Consider the following 14,132-nt stretch of genomic DNA (forward strand, 5'->3'; position numbering starts at 1 on the left):
TGCTGGGAGGAGAGATGACCTTCTCACTGACGTGCTAAGAGCCAATTCAGTCTAACTCAACCCCCCACCACCATTTGTCCTCAGTCAGGGATGACAGCAGCTGTTTCAGCCCGTGATGCAAAGGCTGTTTATCGGAGTAAAATACTTGGGTCTCGCAGTACCACTCCCAACATGTAAAGACCATAGCCTTAACATAGGGTTTTCAGAGTGTGTATAAACAGGGCAGAGCCAGACCTTCACCCAGAGGACACTGTGTGGTTGCAGAAGACATAACAGTACTCAAAACTACACTTCTTGGAGACCCGCTGCGACCAGGTGCATGTTTGGGGATGGAGTGTTTGTGTGTGTGTGTGTGTGTGTGTGTGTGTGTGTGTGTGTGTGTGTGTGTGTGAGAGAGAGAGAGAGAGAGAAAGACAAAGAAAAGGAGAGCGAGAGAGAGAGAGAAAAAAAGAGAGCGAGAATGAGAGAGAGAGAGAGAGAGAGAGAGAGTGATAAAAAGAGTGAGAGAGAGTGAGTAATGTTTACTGTTGATTTATTATCTATTTCACTTGCATTGGCAATGTAAACACATGTTTCCCATGCCAATAAAGACCCCACAGGGCCCCAAGACAGCAATACAATTAGACCCAACCAAATCATGAGAAAACAAAAAGATAATTACTTGACACGTTGGAAAGAATTAACAAAAAAACAGAGCAAACTAGAATGTTATTTGGCCCTAAACAGAAAGTACACAGTGGCAGAATACCTGACCACTGTGACTGACCACAAATTAAGAAAAGCTTTGACTATATACAGACTCAGTGAGCAAAGTCTTGCTATTGAGAAAGGTCGCCATAGGCAGACATGGCTCTAAAGAGAAGACAGGCTATGTGCACACTGCCCATAAAATGAGGTGGAAACTGATCTGCAATTCCTAACCTCCTTACAAATGTATGACCATATTAGAGACGCATATTGACATCAGATTACAGACCCACAAAGTCAATAAGTCAAATTTTGATAAACTCTCATATCTATTGGGTGAAATACCACAGTGTGCAATGAAATCAAACCAAATTGTATTAGTCACAGTGAAATGCTTACTTACAAGCCCCTAACCAACAATGCAGTTAAAAAAAAGTATGGATAAGAAATAAAAGTAACAAGTAATTAAAAAGCAGCAGTAAAATAACAATAGCAAGACTATATACAGGGGGGTACCGGTACAGAGTCAATGTGCGAGGGCACCGGTTAGTTGAGGTAATATGTACATGTTGTTAGAGTTATTAAAGTTATGCATAGATGACAACAGAGAGTGGCAGTGGTGTGGAGAGGGGCAATGCAAATAGTCTGGGTAGCAATTTGACTAGATGTTCAGGAGTCTTATGGCTTGGGGGTAGAAGCTGTTTAGAAGCCTCTTGGACCTAGACTTGGCGCTCCGGTACTGCTTGCCATGCAGAGAGAACAGTCTATGACTAGGGTGGCTGGAGTCTTTGACAATTTTTAGGGCCTTCCTCTGTGTCACATTCTGACCTTAGTTCTTTTGTTATGTCTTTGTTTTAAGTATGGTCAGGGAGTGAGTTGGGTGGGTTGTCTATGTTCTTTTTTCTATGTTTTGGGATTTCTGTGTTTGGCCTGGTATGGTTCTCAATCAGAGGCAGCTGTCAATCGTTGTCCCTGATTGAGAACCATACTTAGGTAGCCTGGTTTCACTTTTGAGTCGTGGGTGATTGTTTCCTGTTGGGTGTTTGTTTCACATTTCAGGACTGTTTCGGTTTTCGATTGTATCAGTCACTTTGTTATTTTGTATTCTTTAGTGTTCAGTTTTAATAAACTAAAATGGACACTCTCCTATTCCTCCTCAAAAGATTAAGAAGAAAGCCATTACAGAATCACCCACCACCAAAGGTGTGATAACGGGCAGCAGCAGCAGCAGCGATCTCCAGACTCCTGGACATGGGAGGAGATCTTGGATGGCAAGGGACCCTGGGCACAGCCGGGAGAATATCGCCACCCCAAGGCAGAGCTGGAGGCAGCGAAAGCCGAGAGGCGGTGGAATGAGGAAGCAGCACGGCAGCGCGGTTGGAAGCCCAAGAGGCAGCCCCAAAAATGTCTTGGGGGGGCACACGGGGAGTGTGGCTAAGTCAGGTAGGAGACCTGAGCCAACTCCCCGTGCTTACTGTGGAGAGAGGTGGACCGTGCAGGCACCGTGTTATGCAGTGCGGCGCACGGTGTCGCCGGTGTGCAGGCATAGCCCGGTGCGTTACATAGCAGCGCCTCGTATCGGCCGGGCTAGAGTGGGCATCGAGCCAGGTTCCATGAAGCCGCTAAGGGCATCTGGTCTCCAGTGCGTTTTCTCGGGCCGGGTTCGCCAGCACAACCCAGTGCGGTCTATTCCACCTCGCCACACTGGCCTTGCTACGCAGAGTATCCAGCCAGGTAGGGTTGTGCAGGCTTGGTGCTCGAGACCTCCAGTGCGCCTCCGCGGTCCGGTCTATCCGGTGCCTACTCAACGCACCAGCCCTCCAGTGGCAGCCCCTAGCACCAGGCTGTCTCTCCGTCTCCTCCCGACAGGTGCTCCCGCCTGCTCAGCGCTGCCAGAGTCTCCCTCCAGTCCAGCGCTGCCAGAGTCTCCCGTCTGTCCTGAGCTGCCAGAGTCTCCCGTCTGTCCTGAGCTGCCAGAGTCTCCCGTCTGTCCTGAGCTGCCAGAGTCTCCCGTCTGTCCTGAGCTGCCAGAGTCTCCCGTCTGTCCTGAGCTGCCAGAGTCTCCCGTCTGTCCTGAGCTGCCAGAGTCTCCCGTCTGTCCTGAGCTGCCAGAGTCTCCCGTCTGTCCTGAGCTGCCAGAGTCTCCCGTCTGTCCTGAGCTGCCAGAGTCTCCCGTCTGTCCTGAGCTGCCAGAGTCTCCCTTCTGTCCTGAGCTGCCAGAGTCTCCCTCCTGTCCTGAGCTGCCAGAGTCTCCCTCCTGTCCTGAGCTGCCAGAGTCTCCCTCCTGTCCTGAGCTGCCAGAGTCTCCCTCCTGTCCTGAGCTGCCAGAGTCTCCCTCCTGTCCTGAGCTGCCAGAGTCTCCCTCCTGTCCTGAGCTGCCAGAGTCTCCCTCCTGTCCTGAGCTGCCAGAGTCTCCCTCCTGTCCTGAGCTGCCAGAGTCTCCCGTCTGTCCTGAGCTGCCAGAGTCTCCCGTCTGTCCTGAGCTGCCAGAGTCTCCCGTCTGTCCTGAGCTGCCAGAGTCTCCCGTCTGTCCTGAGCTGCCAGAGTCTCCCGTCTGTCCTGAGCTGCCAGAGGCTCCCGTCTGTCCTGAGCTGCCAGAGGCTCCCGTCTGTCCTGAGCTGCCAGAGGCTCCCTCCTGCCCATCGCTGCCAGAGGCTCCCTCCTGCCCATCGCTGCCAGAGTCTCCCTCCTGCCCATCGCTGCCAGAGTCTCCCTCCTGTCCTGAGCTGCCAGAGTCTCCCTCCTGTCCTGAGCTGCCAGAGTCTCCCTCCTGTCCTGAGCTGCCAGAGTCTCCCTCCTGTCCTGAGCTGCCAGAGTCTCCCTCCTGTCCTGAGCTGCCAGAGTCTCCCGTCTGTCCTGAGCTGCCAGAGTCTCCCTCCTGCCCTGAGCTGCCAGAGTCTTCCTCTTGCCCATCGCTGCCAGAGTCTCCCACCTGTCCTGAGATGCCAGAGTCACCCATCTGTCCTGAGCTGCCAGAGCCGCCGGTCAGTCAGTAGCTGCCAGAGCCGCCGGTCAGTCAGTAGCTGCCAGAGCCGGCGGTCAGTCAGGAGCTGCCAGAGCCACCTGTCAGTCACGAGCTGGCAGAGCCGTCCGTTACTCAAGCTGCCGGAATCGCCCTTCACTCCGGAGCTGCCGGAGTCTCCCGCCTGTCTGGTGCTGCTGGAATCTCCCGTCCATTCGGGACCCATTGCTAGGGTCCCCAGTCCGAGGTCGGCGGCGAGGGTCGCCGCATTAAAGAGGCCATGAAGGCGGGGTAAAAGGCGGACAAAGACTATGGTGGAGTGGGGTCCACGTCCCGAATGGACGTTCGGTCCTCTTGTTCCTGTTGTCCACAATCATCTCCTTTGTCTTGATCATGTTGAGGGAGAGGTTGTTGTCCTGGTACAACACGGCCAGGTGTCTGACCTCCTCCTTATAGGCTGTCACGTCATTGTCAGTGATCAGGCCTACCACTGTTCTGTCATTGCCAAACTTAATGATGGTGTTGGAGTCATGCTTGACCGTGCAGTCATGAGTGAACAGGGAGTACAGAAGGGGATTAAGCACGCACCCCTGAGGGTCCCCCGTGTTGAGGATCAGTGTGGCGGATGTTCTGTTACCACCTGGGGGCAGCCCGTCAAGAAGTCCAGGATCCAGTTGCAGAGGGAGGTGTTTAGTCCCAGGGTCCTTAGCTTATTGATGAGCTTGGAGGGCACTATGGTGTTGAACGCTGAGCTGTAGCCAATGAATAGTCTCACATAGGTGTTCCTTTTGTACAGGTGGGAAAGGGCAGTGTGGAGTGCAATAGAGATTGCATCATCTGTGGATCTTTTGGGGCGGTATGCAAATTGGAGTGGGTCTAGGTTTTCTGGGATAATGGTGTTGATGTGAGCCATGACCAGCCTTTCAAAGCACTTCATGGCTACAGACGTGAGTCTACGGGTTGGTAGTCATTTAGGCAGGTTACTTTAGTGTTCTTGGGCACAGGCACTATGGTGGTCTGCTTAAAACATGTTGGTACTACGGACTCGGACAGGGAGAGGTTGAAAATGTCAGTGAAGACACTTGCCAGTTGGTCAGTGTATGCTCCCCGTACACTTCCTGGTAATACATCTAGCCCTGCGGCATTGTGAATTTTCCATCTAGCCCTGCCACATCCGACGAGCCTATTTGCCTATTTGATGGTTCATCGGAGGGCATAGCGGGATTTCTTATAAGCATCCAGGTTAGAGTCCTGCTCCTTGAAGGCGGCAGCTCTAGCCTTTAGCTCAGTGCGGATGTTGTCTGTAATCCATGGCTTCTGGTTGGGGTATGTACGTACGGTCAACTGATGGGGACGATGTCATCGATGCACTTATTGATGAAGCCAATATTCGATGTGGTGTACTTCTCAATGCCATCGGTGGAATCCCGGAACATATTCCAGTCTGTGCTCGCAAAACAGTCCTGTAGTTTAGATCTGCTTCATCTGATCTAGTCACTGCTGCTTCCTGCTTACATTTTTTGCTTGAAAGCAGGAATGAGGAGGATAGCATTATGGTCAGATTTGCCAAATGAAGGGTGAGGGAGAGCTTTGTATGCATCTCTGTGTGTGGAGTAAAGGTGGTCCAGAGTTTTTTTCCTCCTCTGGTTGCACATTTAACATGCTGATAGAAATTTTGTTAAACGGATTTAAGTTTCGCTGCATTAAAGTCCCCGGCTACTAGCATCAAGCTCTGTGACCTGTTGCCACAAGAAAAGGGCAACCAGTGAAGAACAAACACCATTGTAAATACGACCCATATTTATGTTTATTTAATTTTCCCTTTTGTACTTTTTGTATATGTACTTTTTTTGTATGCGACATTTGAAATGTCTCCATTATTTTGGAACTTGTGCGCGAGTGTAACATTTACTGGTCACTTTTTATTATTTATTTCACTTTTGTTTATCCATTTCACTTGCTTTGGCAATGTTAACATATATTTCCCATACCAATAAAGCCCCTTGAATTGAATTGAATTGAGAGAGAGAGAGAGAGAGAGATCGTTTTCTAATCCTGTAATCAAAGCTGAGCGAAGCCTTATGTTTCAGTAGGTACAATAGCTTTATCTGGGCTACGGGCCGACGTGATCCATTTACTAAAGCAGTTGGTATGACACCAAGACTCTGGATGCAGAAACACAATACCTGTCATAGGACAACACTGTTTAGTACTGGACTGTAATAGGAGTAGAATGGTCTGAGGCTGGAGAACTGTGGATTTGTGTTCCTGCGCTGTCTTTAGACAATAGAAAATACATTTCCTTTTTGAAGTGGCATTGCGTCTTCTTAACTTCATTCTACATTCCACATTCTACATTTGGAGACTTCAATTCTAAAATCCATGTCTCTCATTCCTAACCGGCTCCACTCAGGCCCCCACTTACAACACGCTGCCCTAAAACACACTGCCAGGAACAGCAGGTGGTCTCAGACCGTGCTGACTGTCAGTGGAAGAGACGGAAGGGTTGTCATTCCACTGTGGTAGTGTTGTTTTCCTCAGTAAACAGTAATCATTTTCCCATAGAACCAGCTACGGGACTAAACCCATTCACTCAGCACTTATGAGCCTTTTCACACATGGCTGCTAATTGAAATAATTGAAATGCACACACACTTAATTACGGAACGCGCATATCTTTCCATCTCTCTTCCACTCTCCCTCTCTTTCGGTCTCTCTGCAGAGTCTGTCTGTCTGTCTGTTTGCCTGCCTTCCACACCAAGTGTTTGTGCTGAGTCTCGCATGTTTCATGGCAGGTCAGCGATGACATTGAGTGGTCTGTCTGTGGACACAACACTGCATCTGTGGCTGGTCTCTACAGAACATGAACACTGAAGGACCTGAACTGTAGGGCCCTAAACAGTGTGTACCGTGCAGGAACAGTATGTACAGTGCATACACTTGCATTATCTCTCAGGTCATGGCCTCTTAGTGACACCAAACCCTCTGTCTGCCTTACCACCATGCTCTGGGTTTGGCTAAACACAGGCCCACATACACACACTCACATATACACATGTACATACACACACACACATATATACACATGTACATGTACATACACACACACACACTCACTCACCAGAGTTCCTCCAAAGCAGGCTTAGTTCCAGGCGTCCCGAGCGGCGGATCACTTTGGGAACACGGAAGAAGAAACCAGATAACCCCCTCAGAATCCTCCCAAATCCTTTAGCCATCCCCATTGCTCATTCAGTCACACACCCAGGTTCCAACTCATACACACTGGGCTCCATTTTGCAGAGAGAGCGTTGCGCATATCCAACATAAGGACGCCCCAGTCCTGCAAATCCCAGCTCTGGACTGTCTTTCACTCTGGCCCCTCTCTACCCTCTTTCTCTCCCTCTCTCTCTATCCTGCCCCATCTGGCTTTTCTGTGTCATGTCTGGGCTGGGCTAGTCCCTCCCCTTACTGTAGCCCCCCATTCACCCCCATGTGAGTGGGCATTACTATCCTCGTGGTTACCTGAAATCCCCACAAGGACAGTAAAACATAAAGTGTGTGTGGTCATTGTGATGGGTCATTAACCTGTCACAGGGTCTTCTGGAGCCACACTGTCACTGTGCCTGCACAAACAGCAGCTGTGCGCTAGAGAAAACATACGCGCAGGCAGACAGGCAGGCATGCGCAAGTACACACACACACAGCCGTAGGTGGAGAATGATAGCTGATCTTTTCATGGGGATTTACAACAAGTTATTTCTTCACCCAGGAGCAAAACAGGTCTTTAATATTCCCCTGTGGTGATTGAATGGTCATGTTAGTCCACCTTCTCCTCCGTGTCTAATCTGATTCCACCAACTTCTCACCTCTCCGTGTAAAAGAATTTGGCACAGGCCCACAGACCGAGCTGACCATTTGGGCCAAACGGTTCTGGCCAGCTAAGTGTGAATGACAGGGATAAACACCGCCCCAATAGAACCATGAATGATACAATTCTGTTCATTGACTACAGCTCAGCCTTTAACACCATAGTACCCTCCAAGCCCGGGGCCCGGGGCCCTGAGTCTGAACCCCACCCTGTGCAACTGGGTCCTGGACTTCCTGACCCCCCCACCCCCACCCCACCCCACAATGACGAGACTGCCTACAGGGAGGAGGTGAGGGCCTGGTGGAGTGGTGCCAGGAAAATAATCTCTCCCTCAACGTCATCAAAATGAAGGAGCCGATCGTGGACTTCAGGAGACAGCAGAGGGAGCACACTCCCATCCACATCTACGGAGCCACAGTGGAGAAAGCTTCAAGTTCCTCGGCATACACATCAATGCCAACCTGAAATGGTCCACCCACACAGACAGTTTGGTGAAGGCGCAATAGCGCTTCTTCAACCTCAGGAGGCTGAAGAAATTTGGCTTGGCTCCTAAAACCCTCACAGACATTTACAGGTGGGCCATTGAGTGCATCCTGTCAGTCTGTATCAACGTCTGTATCAACTGCACCGTCCACAACCGCAGGGCTCTCCAGAGGGCGGTGCGCTCTGCCCAACGTATTAGCAGGGGCACAATGCCTGCTCTCCAGGACATCTACAGCACCCGGTGTCACAGGGAGGCCAAGAAGATTGTCAAGGACACCCGAGCCACACTATCATCCAGAAGGCGAGGTCAGTAAAGGTGCATCAAAGCTGAGACCGAGAGACTGAAAAACAGCTTTTATCTCAAGGCTATCAGACTGTTAAATAGCCATCACTAGACGGCCTCCAACCAGTACCCTGCCCTGAATGTAGTCACTGTCACTAGCAGGCTACCACCTGGTTACTCAACCCTGCACCGTATAGGCTGCTGCCCTATGTATATAGACATGGAACACGAGTCACTTTAAAAATGTTTACATACTGTTTTACCCATTTCATATGTATATACACTGTATTCTAGTCAGGTCCATTCTACTCAACTATTGCTGTACATATACGATTGTATCCTACGTATTCCTCAGATAGGGTACATATTTTATTTGCGTACTGTCCATAATGTCTATACATCCCATCACATACATACAGTGTTCAGATCTCTTGACTTTTTCCACATTTTGTCACATTACAGCCTTATTCTAAGATGTATTAAATTGTTTGTTTCCTTCATCAATCTACACACAATACCCCATAATGACAAAGCAAACATAATAATTTATCAAAAATGAAAGAAAAAAAAAAAATCACATTTACATAAGTATTCAGACTCTTTACTCAGCACTTTGTTGAAGCACTTTTGGCAGCTATTACAGCATCAAGTCTTCTTGGGTATGACGCTACAAGCTTGGTACACCTGTATTTGGGGAGTTTCTCCCATTGTCCCACAGCCTGGTGGTGTGTTGGGTCATTGTCCTGTAGAAAGACAAATGATTGTCCCACTAAGCGCAGACCAGATGGGATGGCGTATTGCTGCAGAATGATGTTGTATCCATGCTGGTTATGTGTGCCTTGAATTCTAAATAAATCAGATACAGTTTCGCCAGCAAAGCACCCTACACCATCACACCTCCATGCTTCACGTGGGAACCACACAAGTGGAGTTCATCCGTTCACCATCTCACAAAGACACAGCTGTTGAAACCAAAAATCTCAAAATCAGACCAAAGGACAGATTTCCACCAATTTAAAGTCCATTGCTCATGTTTCTTGGCCCAAGCAAGTCTATTCTTATTGGTGTCCTTTGGTAGTGGTTTCTTTGTGGTAATTTCTTTGTAGCAGTCTCCTCTGAACAATTGATGTTGAGATGTGTTACTGTTACTTGAACTCTGTGAAGCATTTATTTGGGCTGCAATGTCTGAGGCTGGTATTCTAATGAACTTATCCTCTGTAGCAGATGTAACTCTGGGTCTTCCTTTCCTGTGGCAGTCCACATGAGAGCCAGTTTCATCATAGTGCTTGATGGTTTATGCAACTGCACTTGAAGAAACTTTCCAAGTTCTTGAAATTTTCGCATTGATTGACCTTCATGTCTTAAAGTAAAGATGGACTTTCGTTTCTGTTTGCTTATTTGAGATGTTCTTGCCATAATATGGACTTGGTCTATCTTCTGTATACCACCCCTACCTTGTCACAACACAACTCAAATGGATTAAGAAGGAAAGACAATCCACAAATTAACTTTTAACAAGGCACACCAGTTAATTGAAATGCATTCCAGGTGACTACCTAACAAATCTGGTTGAGAGAATGCCAAAAGTATACAAAGCTGTCAACGCAGAGTGTGGCTACTTTGAAGAATCTCAAATATATTTAGATTTGTTTAAAACTTTTATGGGTTACTACATGACTCCGTATGTGTTATTTCATAGTTTTTATGTCTTCACTATTATTCTACAATGTAGTACATAATAAAGAAAAACCTTGAATGAGTAGGTGTGTCCAAACTGGTGCTGTACACACACACACATATACATATACATATATATATATATATATATATATATATATATATATATATATATATATATATATATATATACACATACACAGTGCATTCAGAAAGTATTCAGACCCCTTCCCTTACCGTGGGGATGTTTCATCGTGCTGTGGTGATATTTTTCAGTGGCAGGGACTGGGAGTCAGGATTGAGGGAAATATTTATGGAGCAAAGTACAGAGAGATCTACTGCAGAGTGCTCAGGACCTCCGACTGGTGCGAAGGTTCACCTTCCAACAGGACAAAGACCCTATGCACACAGCCAAGGCAATGCCGAACTGGCTTCGGGACAAGTCTCTGAAAGTCATTGAGTGGCCCTGCCAGAGCCCGGACTTGAACCCGATCGAACATCTCTGGAGAGACCTGAAAATATGTGCAGCGACGCTCCCCATCCAACCTGACAGAGTTTGAGAGGATCAGCAGATAAGAATGAGAGAAACTCCCCAAATACAGGTGTGAAGCTTGTAGCGTCATACCCAAGAAGACTTGAGGCTGTAATCGCTGCCAAAGATGCTTCAACAAAGTACTGAGTAATGGGTCTGAATACTTATGAAAATGTAATATTTCCATATTTTTTATCAATGTTCAAAAAAAATCTAAAACCTGTTTATCTTTGTCATTATGGGTTATTCTGATGTGATTCTGATGTCATTATGGGTTATTGTGAGTAGATTGATGAGGAAAAAAACTATTTAATACATTTTAGAATAAGGCATTACAAAATGTGGGAAAAAGTCAAGGCGTCAGAATACTATATATATATATATACGTAGGACATTGCTCGCCCTAAAATGTTTATTTCTTCATTCCATTATTTTACCTTTAGATTTCTGTGTATTGTTAGATATTACTGCACTTGTTGGAGCTAGGAAGTCAAGCATTTCACTACACCCACAATAACATCTGCTAAATATGTGTAACATGACCAATAAAATTGCATTTGATCTTATGTGATAATTGAATAGCTCCTCCCCCCTGACACAGAACCCCATAGGGAGGGAGTCAACTAAGTGCGAGAGCAGAAAACTTCACAACACCATTAAACATTCACTAAGTAGCCAGAACTAACTGCTGCTTATTTTTCCCTCCCACACCGGAAAACCTGCTGCAACCTGAGTCCAGTCTCACTGTGGGGCTGAGGTGGACACAGTAGACAGTCACCTTTGTCCTTACAGCCCGATGTCACATTTGGGTTAACAGAAGGAATTCAGCTAGTTAGCCTAGGATAAAAGACTTCTAGAGCTGCTACATAGGGCAGGGGACAGCAACGCAGAAGCTGTGAGGGTTAGACTTCTAATGGCCAATTAAGGGTTCTAAAGACAAGGTTAGGGTTCTATTGCCTATATAATTAGGAATGAGAATACAATTAGGAATAAGAATTTAATAGGATCTCTATACTATTGAACAGCTATCAGAACGGTTACTCACAGAGCTCTACACACTACGCACACTGATACTCCAACACGCACACACAAACACTCACTCCATCATTTGCTCACACACACACATAATAAGCACATACATTTCTACTGACTCTACACACACTCACTCAGATACAATCGTCATATACATTGCTGCTACTCTGTTTATCGTATATTCTGATGCCTAATCACCTTACCCCCATACATATCTACCTCTGTCGATCCAGTATCCCTGCACATTGTAAATATGGTACTGGAACTGACCCTGTATGCTGACTTGTTCTTGTGTGTTTTTGTTCAACCTGGTTATTGTTTTAGTATTACAGTGTTATTGATTAGAGCTCGCAAGAAAGGCATTTCACTGTACTTGTGCATGTGACATTAACCCTTGAAAATGGTTGCATTGACCAGGTTAGGGTTATGTTGACCTGTTTAGGGTTCTAATGGCCAGGTTAGGGATCTACTGGCCAAGGTACGGTTCTAATCACGATTGGGTTATTACCCATTCTATGCCAGATGTGTAGAGGAGGAAATATTTGACAGCATATGCATTTACCCACTCGGTGTCCAGTTAAGACACAACTGGACATGTAACCATCATATTGCACAAGTCCACAACTTAATGTAACATAGGCCAACAGCAGAGGCCTGTAAAGCAACTGCATCAGACCACTGCAGAATGACATGACAATGTGGAGAGGTGCTTTAAAACCCACCAACATGCAAGCAATGCTTTTACCCGTGCGATGGTCCACTGGGCACAGATGTCAGTTCAAGGTCTAGTTTTGCTTTCCATTTGGTTGAGTTGTCAGCTAATGTGAATTCAGCGTGAAATCAACAACAAAATGTCACCATGTCGTCGGATTTAGGTTCAAAGAAATGCCCGTAAGTTGGTGACTTCTTGCAAATCCAATCTGTTTCCCACATTGATTCAACGTCATCACATAGATTTTAGTGGTTGAAATGACGTGGAAACAACGTTGATCCAACCAGTTGTTGCCCAGTGGGGAGTAATGCAGCAATGATAGGAGTAACAACTAGAATATATTGTATCAATCGACAGTAAACAGGTTCCTATGACATGAGCTTGAGGGAGTGATGGAGTGACTATCAGTGGAAGAATGCAGAGAGAGCTGAGCCGAGAGGAAAGCATCTGTATGAACATACAGGAATGGTTGCGTTTTCCCTTCAAACCAGTTTATCAGCATGGTGAGTGTGAGTGTGTGTGTGTGTGTGTGTGTGTGTGTGTGTGTGTGTGTGTGTGTGTGTGTGTGTGTGTGTGTGTGTGTGTGTGTGTGTGTGTGTGTGTGTGTAGAGCCTGGCCCTGTGTAGGAGTAGTCTGTATGTAGCCATGCCTTTCTGAACATGTACAGCCTACAAAAACTATTCCCACCCTTTGACTTTTCCCATGGTTGTCTAACAATGATCAAAACTCAATTTGACATAGCTTGAATATTTTTCTTTAAGAATAATGGGCAAATGTTGCACAATCCATGTGTGGAAAGCTCTTAAGACTGAAACCAGAAAACACTCACAGCTTTAATCGCTGCCAAAGGTGCTTTTACAAATTATTGACTCAGGGGTGTGAATAGTTATGTATTTGAGATATTTCTGTATTTCATTTTGAATACATTTGCAAAAATGTCTAAACAAGTTTCTACTTTGTCATTACGGGGTATTGTGGGTAGAAGGGTGATTAAAAAAATACATTTAGAATTCTGGCTTAACACAATTTTGGGGGAATAAACCAAGAGGCATGCATACTTTCTGAAAGCACTGTATGTGTTTATATACCGATTGTCTAGAGCCTGCGAGAAAGTCTAGATTCATAAGGCAGTTTCTCCAGTTAAGTCATTATATTGATAAGCTGTATGTCATGAGGCTATCTATTAACCAGTATGTTGTCTGCTGTAGTAGATGATATTGGAGTTGAGACGGTCTAACTATCTCACCTGAAACATCACACAGTAGTAGAACTCACCTGAACACATCAGGGAGAAGCGGAGGATGTACTCGCAGCACACATCGCACCATGCGCCTGAAAGACCGAGGTAGAACGTGTGTCCCTCCCCCTTCTCCTCCCTCGCCCGGGGGTTTCTCTCACTGGGGGAGAATATGGTCCTCACATCCGGGGGCTTGAACCCCCTTTTCCTACTGCTGCGGCCAGGGCAGCCGTTCTCCGCGGGGTTCATCACCTTCACCGGCTCCGGTCTTCTCTCTACAAGGTTTGGTAACGAGCCTGCTCTTCTCTCGCTCCAGACTGCCTTGATGCCCACCAGACTGCGACTTGGAGGAGAGATATGCCTCCGGACGGCTTTGACTCCATTAACTTTCGAATGGTGCACCCTGGGCGGGTTGAACAATTCCCCTCGACTATAGTCCACCGTCGTCGTCCTCTGTGTCAGTGCTGATTTATTAACGAAATCCAGAGCCATCGGTGAGTACTTCCTACTTTGGTGCATCGTGTTACATTACCACGCACTCTCTCGAGCACACAAGCGACAGCAATGCGGAGTATTGGGCGTTTCACAGGTGAGATACAGACCAAGGTGTTTACCTGCATGTTGAAATCCACATTATGTAAATAGATGACACTGCGTCC

The 14,132-nt window shown here is 46.9% G+C and overlaps 1 protein-coding gene across 1 annotated transcript in view; it reads right to left on the reverse strand.

Moving 5' to 3' along the window:
- LOC135514762 (ras association domain-containing protein 5-like) overlaps positions 1–14,132 on the reverse strand; it is a 59,561-nt gene extending 45,429 nt beyond the window's left edge. Inside the window, exon 1 of the mRNA XM_064938330.1 lies at positions 13,512–14,132. Within this exon, the coding sequence (XP_064794402.1) occupies positions 13,512–13,992 (481 nt within the window). The 5' untranslated portion in view covers positions 13,993–14,132. The remainder of the gene's footprint in view (positions 1–13,511) is intronic.

This window comes from Oncorhynchus masou, chromosome 26 (genome assembly GCF_036934945.1).
Source record: "Oncorhynchus masou masou isolate Uvic2021 chromosome 26, UVic_Omas_1.1, whole genome shotgun sequence".
Classification (NCBI taxonomy): Eukaryota; Metazoa; Chordata; class Actinopteri; order Salmoniformes; family Salmonidae; genus Oncorhynchus; species Oncorhynchus masou.